The sequence below is a fragment of the Cryptomeria japonica genome, chromosome 7, assembly GCF_030272615.1.
Source record: "Cryptomeria japonica chromosome 7, Sugi_1.0, whole genome shotgun sequence".
NCBI classification, from domain to species: domain Eukaryota; kingdom Viridiplantae; phylum Streptophyta; class Pinopsida; order Cupressales; family Cupressaceae; genus Cryptomeria; species Cryptomeria japonica.
This window is the reverse complement of record NC_081411.1, coordinates 302,955,368-302,965,298: the sequence shown is the minus strand read 5'-3', so window position 1 is coordinate 302,965,298 and position 9,931 is coordinate 302,955,368. Positions and strand designations below refer to the sequence as shown.

At 33.3% G+C, this 9,931-nt stretch overlaps 1 protein-coding gene across 1 annotated transcript; it reads right to left on the bottom strand.

The window, feature by feature from the left end:
• Positions 1-2,328: 2,328 nt before the first annotated feature.
• LOC131036641 (protein HOTHEAD) lies at positions 2,329-4,529 on the bottom strand. The gene is made up of 4 exons (XM_057968576.2): positions 4,390-4,529; positions 3,624-4,274; positions 2,657-3,482; positions 2,329-2,560 (listed from the first exon to the last, which is right to left on the bottom strand). The coding sequence occupies exons 1-4, from the start codon at positions 4,484-4,486 to the stop codon at positions 2,518-2,520; spliced, it is 1,617 nt and encodes a 538-aa protein (XP_057824559.2). The 5' UTR covers positions 4,487-4,529; the 3' UTR covers positions 2,329-2,517.
• Between the last annotated feature and the right edge of the window lie 5,402 nt (positions 4,530-9,931).

Genomic DNA, 9,931 nt, shown 5'->3' with positions numbered 1-9,931 from the left:
CCTATAAGGATGCATTTAGTATATTTTTGAAGCCCGACAAAGTGGTTTAGATGTTGTAGAATAGGCATAATATAGAGGACTTCTACAAAATTTGGAAAGATGCAGCCCTGTTGTGAAATACTTCACTTTGGATGGGCGGTTTAAAATATTTTATACCCAGTTCTTCCCTATGCAAAAACACCTTTGGTACAACATAAAAATGAATTTTTCCTTTTGGGTTTGTTCTTCTTTAACTCAATCAGTTGCTAGAGTAAAGTCCAATAATTCCCTTCCCTTTGAACATGGGTTATTTCTTAGGCTCAAGAACTTCCATCTAGCTTGATCCCTATCTAGTCGGTCTCCACTCATTCCCCCTAGCCTCTTGTCAGATTCTAATTTAGTGGTGGAGCTCTCAGGTGCCCTATTGTGAAACATAACCCCTTTGTTGCTTGTTTGTTTAAACCAAAGCTAATTCATACTTGCTTCAATCCTATCAGAGGAAAAAAATAGAAAATCTCCCCTAACCCTTTGTCTAAAGAAGTGGAGTTGCTGGAATCAGACGAGGACGAATTTTTTGAAGAATTTGATTTCTCCTCAGCCTTGGAATTGGAGTAGTCTCTAGTAGCCTCTGAGGATGTTTCCCCCTTGCTGCGGGGTAGACCACCCCTTTGTGTATTTTGTGGATTGCTGATTGGTTTTTGTTTTGTCTCTAGTCATTGTTTGGTTGTTTCTTGGTTCATCATTGGTTTTTGTGTTCTTTGTTTTTTGTCTAGGTGAGCATTCCTCATCGGCCCTAGGTGTTACTGTTTAGAAATTATGTAAAGGTTCAGTCCTATCATGCCTTTTATTAATCAAAACTACAATACGTGAATTATTTGAAAAATTCATTTTAAAACCCATTAGAGGCATGGAAAAAAAAAATGTAGGTTAAAATTCTAATTCCTCTCCTTGGCGATGGTATTCTTATCTATTTTTGGTGTCTTCCTTACACAACTTAGAATATCACATAGACATCACAATGTACAAACACATGGGAAATTATGTCACCTCAAAAGGAAATTATGTCTGTAGTCATTGTTTGGTTGTTTGGTGGTTCATCATTGGTTTTTGTGTTCTTTGTTTTTTGTCTAGGTGAGCATTCCTCATCTGCCCTAGGTGTTGTTGTTTAGAAATTATGTAAAGGTTCAAGCCTATCATGCCTTTTATTAATCAAAACTACAATACATGAATTATTTGAAAAGTTATTTTAGAACCCATTAGAGGTATGGAACAAAAATATGTAGGTTAAAATTATAATTCCTCTCCTTGGTGATGGTATTCTCATCTATTTTTGGTGTCTTCCTTACACAACTTAGAATATCACATAGAGAGGACAACGTACAAACACAAGGAAAATTATGTCACCTCAAAAGGAAATACATAGCTCCTTATGAGAAGATATACATCGCTAAATGTTTAATTGTATTAATCCTAAAAGTGGAATGCAACACTCAAAAAGAAGATTAATGATAAGAAAAGATCAAATTGAAGTGTATATGATTTGTATTAAAGGAAACATTACGAATGAAATATTGACACATTTAGCTACTTAGAACATAGTCTAACTGCAAATGTTATTTTTGATTTCTACATCTAGTTTAAATTTAATACATTTAGAAATCACTTTAGTTGAAAATCACCTGGTATTCCATTTAATATTAGAATATAAGATAGTATTATCTATTATTGATTAATATATTCTTATATATCTATTATATATTTAATCTTATCTATTCATAATGAATTAATAATTTTTGTTTGAATTAAAGTAAACATGCAAGGGAGCACATTCTAGCTAGTTTCTATTTATATTTTTTGTTGAAGAAAGTAAAATTTTAGATTTTCTAGTATTGAACTAGCAAAAGGTAAAAATTATATTAATTAGATTGAAAATTAATTTTATTTTACTTTAAATAATATACTTTTAATGTAATTCTATCTACTTTTAAATTAATAAAATTCTTTAGCCATCGATAAAAAAATAATAATAATATACTTTCAAAAATATTTGGTCTTCAATTCTAATAGAAAAATAGTCATATTATTGCAAACCATCAATGCATGTCTAACAATGACTGAATTTGCATGTAATTCTTATTTTTAAATTATAGATTTCACATTAAAAGTCCATAAATTAAATAGATAACCATACATTTAATGCATACTACAAAGCATAGGTTCAATGAATAAAATAATTAATGTTAATATCCATCCACATATCCTATACACATGAATTTAAAATATATATATATAGTTGGCAATAGTTGAATAGTAAATATTGTACAATAAATTGAAATCATCAAACCTTGTAACTAAAGAAGTGCATTGATATTCCACAACACTATAAATTTTAGTGTTATCAATTCATAATATAATTATAAATTACATCATGATTATTTATGTAATCTGGGATTACAGCACAAATGGTATTATTCTGCTGGATAATGTAAGGATACAATATAACATATTTATTTGAAGAAAATTTAATTTATAGTATTTTCAATTTTGCATGCGTTCTTGGAGGATGCGAAGTCCCATGTACCTGCATACATGACAAACAAAACAAGTGTGTCATTAAGATGATAGATTAAAAAAATTCCATAATAATATAGCTTACATTAAGATATAAGGAAACTACCTTCCAAGCATCATAGTAGTGGCTTGAGGATTTGTCCCTGGGCTATCCTTGTAAATAGAATTGTCAACAATCCTTAGACTATCAACGCCTTTGACACGATACCTTTGATCAATAACAAGGTCAACTTGACATCCTCCATGATAATGCCATATTGATGCTAGTGTATCTTTGCAAAACTTGGCCAAGGCATCATTGTCTGATGGATTTTCTGGCAGTGCCGATCCACTAAATCGAAGCATCTTTGTGTTTCCACTAACATTAAATGCAAACTCTTGAATAGCAGATGTCATGCTAATATGAGACAATGTCTTCACACCAACCATACATTCTTGTAGATCTAAAGGATTAGAAAAATAATTATATCTTACATAAGGAGTATCTAGGGGATCTTTGCTTCTAAGCCACAGCTCACCCCTTGATAAGGGATATGCCACTTTACTAAATATTGCACCTAAATATTGTTTATGAGTGGCATTTATTTCTCTGAAATAGCTAGTAGGCTCAATGTAAATGTTTGAATTGTCTATTATACCTACAACCTGTATGTTACCAAATTCCAATGGTTTAGGAGATTCGATGACAACTGTTGAACGAGGTGGATCTTGAACCCCTTTCCCTACTGATTTCAGATCTAAATGCACAGTAATATTCAATTTTTCTAACTCATCTGATGGGCCTATTCCACTTAATAGTAGAAGTTGGGGGCTACCTATGGGTCCTGCGGACAAAATAACCTCACTCAGATCTGATGATTTGTTGGCTGATACTTGATAAGACTTGCCATCGGTGCTACTGATGAAGTCCACGCCACTGGCTTTCAACTTCCCTGCAACATTATTCACAATCTGACAATCAAAACCTATAGAAATAATAAAAATCGGAGAGTTTGTTATATAGTTTTTGCTTTTAATTTAAATAGAAATAAGAAAGATATGGATATATATAGGATACAGAATGTACAACGTACCTGTTGAGGAATCAAAGAGGATTCTGCTGGCTGTAGCATTCAGAAGAACTACAATGTTATCTGGATTTGCATATTGTAAAAGATCTGCAGCTGTGTGTCTACTACCTTTCTTGTCAAAAATTGTAGCACTTATCTTGGTGCCTACCAAATTATCCAGAGTATACCCATGATAAGGAAGCACCCCAGCTTCCAAAAGTCCATCCCGGACAGCAGAACTCCAAACAAAAAGCTTGTCTGGTTTGAATGCATTCAATCTCTCCACCCATTCAAATGACTCATTCACAAGCTTCTCGTCCCATCCCATCTTTCGAATATATTGAAGGCTTGCCCTGCTGTAGAAGCCAGCATTGACGGATGTTCCACCTCCCAGAACCCTTCCCCTTGCCGTCTGCACTCCATCTTCTGTCACAAATCCCTCAAGTTCATAGGGATAATCACTGGCGTTGCCAAAAACCTTGAAAAAGTCTTTATTGTCTGCAGTGACGGGATTTCCATAGGGAGAGCCTCCCCTCTCCAATACCAAAACAGAATAATTCTGTGACAGTGTTGCTGCCAGAGGACATCCAGCTGTACCTCCTCCAACGATAATGTAATCATACGTTCTCGCAGCAGCCTTTTCAGCATCTGCTGTCATAAATGAATATGGATATTCTGCGGACGTCAACAACATAGATGTTACATATGGAAAATAAATGATCAATTTTCTTATCTGTATTTCTCTAGAGGAAAATAGAATTTAAACAAAAGATTTAGCAAATATAATGACCTAAGTTCTGCGTTGCCTCCACTGGACAAAACAGGTGATGATGATTCGTAAATAAAAGCAGACATGAAATTAAAAAGAATAGGATCTCCATTCTCATTTATAATCAAACTTCTCCTAGATATTTGAATTTGAAATCAATCTAACTGATGAAGGTTAATGAATTGAGGTGAAATATGGCTGAATTTATAGATGATCCCCAATTACGATGGCTGTCGTTCTACTTTTCGTGTCAATTCACAACACTATTCCGATTGGGGAAGGTGACCAAATACAGGTCATCAATGTTTTTGTTCACGGCTATTCCTAAATATTATCCTATTTAATAGACGAAGGTAAATGAAAATAAGATAATTATTAAAAATTAAATAAATTAAAATTAACCCAATAAAGATAAGAAGAGAAAAGCATTTTGTTAAACATCATTACGAAAGATTTCAATGTAACAAAAGCAACAAAAAGTAGCAAGCGAATAAAAAAATATGATTACTATAATGTCCGTTACACTGATATATAAAATTAGTGAGTGGCTAAGCTGTGGTCAAATGTGTTTGAGTTACTCATTTCTGAGCGATCTATAATTGTTGTGACGTCTTTGACTAGGTAAAATTGAAAAGTCAGCAACTGCTATTCGGTTCATCTTGAACTGTTCATCTTCCTTGAACTTGACGCAGAAGACGTGAAAGTATTGTAAACATTATTGAAGCGAGCTAATCTCAGCCTTATCGTAAATTTATTTAGTTATGCGTGTCCCTTGTTCACTGGGTTGGAGGGTGGAAATGGATGATATCTATTGATTTTTTTTGTGCATTCGGTCGTAAAATTTGAATTTTCCTCTCATAAGAAGGATGAAATGGATAATACGAATTGGTCTCTTTTTCATCGTCTAAGAAGGTTTGTAAAATTTGAATTTTCCTTTCATAAGAAAGATGAAATAATGAAATAGATGATAGCGCTTATGTGTGCAAAATTATTAATATTATTCTCTTTAATTAAATTTTAATCATGTTTAGTGCATGGAACAATTCATTAAAATTACAATTTTTTTGGTGTGATTAATCATGTCTTTCGAATTAAAGAAAAAATAGTAAAGAAATTGACTCGTCTATTTTATTTCACAATTTTTGTAAATTTTTTTTAATTGACTTTCAATGAGAGCTAAAAATTTGAATTCTATCTTGAAGGGCTCGACAAAAGAGATAGTTATGGGAATGAGGAAGACAAGGATGAAGATAGTTGTGATAGTGCCGATGACAAGGTAAAAAAATGAATGGAATAGTTCCTAGGATGTGAACGATAAGAAAAGAGCCTTTGACCTTTGGCTTCAAGTCCAAGATAAGGCCTTTGTGATGTGTTCTGCTAGGAAGGTTCTTTCCCATGTGAAGTCTATTGATTTATTATTATTTTCAAGGGTATAGAATGTATGGTTTGAGTTGTGCCTTCTTCATACCTATGTCTATGCTTCCCTCTCCTCAAATAGCACCGTTGGTTGGTGTGGAGGCAATTTTGTTAATTATTATTTACACCTAGGTCAATGTTGTGCTATTTTTCATAGTCCAATGTTCTACATTGTTAGTCTACACTGAGAATCATCGTAATCATGTCCCCTACAAATATTTTGAATTTGAGACATGCATTTTGGATTAGAATAAGGTGATCATTTCGAATAAGTATATACATTTAAGGGGTTTCCTACTAGGGTGATTATAGAATAGTGTAAGAAGATAGTTATATCTTTGTAGTGTAGATAATTGTATGACTAATATATTAATTAAAAATAAAAATTATATCCAAAATTTAATCTTTGTTAGACATGCATTGATAGCTTCAAAAAAGTATTGCTATTTTTCTATTAGAGTTGAAGACCAAAAATTTAAAATAGTATATTTTTAATGTACAATAAAATTAATTTAATTATATTAAATATAAATGTTACAATTTTATAGTTGAATACTAGAAAATCTAAAATATATAATTTCTTACATATAATATTAGGTATAACTACTGTATACAAAATTTCTATATTATTAAATTTATGTAATATTTGGGACAAATTAAATATTAAATTAATTAATAACCTTCAATAAATACTTATTTCTTTGCTAGTAACACTATCGTTCTCTAGAATTTAATAAAATATTGGTCAACTTAAATCAAAATTAATTTTCATACATCGACAATATCATTAATACAGTTCTCACACTTCTCACACTTCTTTCTTAAGCTCCGTAGATAGACTTCTCACACTTCTTTCTTTCTTCAACTATCTGCATCAATCATATCTGATCACTATGACACACTTCAATTTTTTAATCTTGATTTTCCTCTATATTTCTCTTCCATACATATATACATACGTGCGTACATCTCATATATATATATATTGATTCATATATCAAGTCGGCCATATATGGCTTACATGCTATTACAATGCACATCATGAATTTTACTTGAATAAGTCGATGAAAGATATAACAAAAAATAGAGCTAACTAGGATATACATGTTATCCATAAATTTTAACCATGTCCCAAAAATGCAAGGTCATTATCGACTAAGGAAAGAAATGTGGTTGTGACAATAAACTATTCTATTCTCAAGTAACAAAGCAACTAAGAGACTGAATTTAAAAAGCAAGCATTTCACCTTTTTGGGATCTAAAACATGTGAAATCTGAAATAAAGGTATATTTGATACATATAACTTTACTACCCAAACCAATAAACCATATCTGCAATTGCAAAGGAACACAGAGAAAAACATGATGGATAGAATCACCAAAATGTCAGAGCAACAAAACAAGTTAACAAAAATATGTTGACATCAATGATAACCGGTAACCAATACAACTTTGTCCTTTATCAACGAAAAAATTCCAACAATCTCCCCCTTTGTCATTGGTGGCAACATGTATTTTAAAAAAAGAAATTGCCATACAAGACATTGACTTCACAAAAACTCAAAACTTCACATCTTTATACATTCTTTATTCATTTTATAAATCTCTACAGTGTCCCCCCATTTACATCAAGGACAAATGGTATCAAAAAGATACCTATACAAGTCTTAAAAAAAAACTAAAATTATTTTGTTACCTCTCTGGGAAAAAATCTCCTTGTACTTTTCTTTGATTTGCAGGAGAAAAGAATTCGAAGAACTAGTAGCAGATTTAAATGTCATGCAATGATAATTTTATTTTACAGGAAGGTCAGTGGCACTAATCAACTCATCTGGGACTAGGAGGTTCAACTCTGCCTTCTTAGCATCATCCAACATTTGATTATAATCATCCATTCTACTTTGAACAATCTTGTGGATTTATAAGTCACATCACTTCTTAAAAAATTTCCCCTTACATTTTGTCTAAGTCTTCAACTTTTCTTTCGGTCACCGTGGCTTTCCTTTCGGTTGGGTTGTTTTGAGTTGCAGTTTACCCGTGCATGCGACATGTTGGCACAACGTGCCTTTTCAATAGCCTCTTTTTCTCTAGGCCACAGAGACCCTCTTGAGCGCCACGTGGTGTCATTATTTTTCCCCTGTGAGCTCGTTTGGAGTTTGAAGAAATAAATGTTTTGGGATACGTGGCAGCCTCGCAGGTTGTTTTGACGTTACAGTTTTGCTGCAAGGTGAAACTCCCCATCCTTTCGCCATGTGTCACTCCAAGGAAACTATCGGAAACTCCATGCGCTCGACTAACAAGAAGTGATATTCTTCTCATGAGGTGCAAGCAGTATGAGTAGCCAAGAACCAGTTTTGGGCCACTGTTCTAGATGTCTAGGATCTTTGTTGTAGGAGAATGATTTGAATGACTTTTTCATTTGATTAATGAAAAGTTGGGATTTGTTTGAGCTACAGGTGGAAGCATTCATCACTTTGCAAAATGATGACTTGGTACCAGCTAGCGTTTTTCACTATGCTTTCTTGTTTTTCCCTATAGCAGGCAGTTAGGGCTTTCTCTTTTTAAGGGGAAATGTTTGTAGGAGAAAGGACTCTAAATTTTACATTCTAGGTAATGTAGATAGTATTTTAGCATCAACAGTGTTATTATTTTTTGAATTGAAGTAATCAAACTATGCCTCAGGCCTTTTGGGTTTTTTCGTTCAGTACGCATTAATGGTTTTTTGTGCAATTTGATATTCAATCTCATCTCTAGTAATGTATGCATTAACTCTGCTAATTTAAATATATTATGTAATCTTTCATTTTGGTAGAGGTTTGTGTATTCTTTGCTTCATGTTTCAAGAAATATTTGAATGTACCTTAAGAATTGTTGTAGATTGTTGAACGGGCCTAAGAATTATATGTATTTGAAGTTCTATGTGTTGGTTGTTCAATACAATTTCAAGTTAGGAATATCGCCTTAGATTAGTTAGTTTTTTATGTTCCTTCCTTCTCTTTTCCCTCTTAACGAATGAAGAGCCGACTTCCAAAACCTCAAAGGTTACTTTGTGAAAATGGATCGGTTCCCCAACACTGAGTTTCCCATAAGGTTGCATTAATAGAAGCAATTTTAGAGATCAATAGTTCCTTTTTTGGAATTCTTAGTTGGATTGAAATTTTCTTAGCGAAAGTGGATGTATGAACCATAGGCCTATTACTACATCTCAAACTATTCTGAATCCAAACCTGTTGGTTCCATCCTTGGTAACAATGCAAACTAGAAGCTCAAGAGGTGGTATAGGAGTCCAAATTCAAGCCCCTGTACAAATGGAAATCCCTCCTTCTCGAAACTTTGTTACATGGAATAGTGGGAGTCCCCTTACTCCACCCGCTCCTCTAAACTAGTGGGAAGTTATTCTGACCTCTACATTAAAAGCTTTGCCAAAATTCACTTGAGAGGATTTTAAAACCCTTGGAGAGAACTTGCAAGATGTGGCATTAAGGCTTCTTGTAGCCTCTTTTAAAGAGAAGGACAAAAAATGTATGGTTCTCTTATACCAAATTCAATAGGTGACTGGGATTAGTTGGGAGATCGGTTTTTTGAACGCTTCACCGAAAATAGAGATAGATCTTCTTTGTTGCAGCAGTTGATCACTATTAAGTGGGCTCCTCAAGAATCTATAATTTATTTTATTACTAGGTTCCAAAATAATTGGCATAGGATACCTTTGATAGCCAGTCCTCCTACAAATATGGCTTTTCTTTTCTACCTTAATGCCTTCAATTTGGAAATATCCATTCTGATTCAATCCCTAGGTGAGAGATGCATATTAGCTTCCAGTGTGAGCAATAAATAACCTTATTGATGTAGGTAAAATCCCTCCAAGACCATCTGTGTTGGTATTTCCTAAACTGTCAAGCCAATCACTTGAACAAGCACTCCCAAGTACATGTGCATTATAGTCTATGTATATATACCCAAATGCCCAACAAACCAGTGCCCCTTCATCCACCTCCCTAGCGATTTATGTAAGTAACATGAAGAGCTTGTTAAGGACCTTAAGAAAAATAATGATGAATCTAAAAAGGCAACAGGAAACACCTATTAGGCCCCCTTTCCAAAATTATCAAGGAGGAAGATCTACGAATCAAAAAACTTGTTCTGG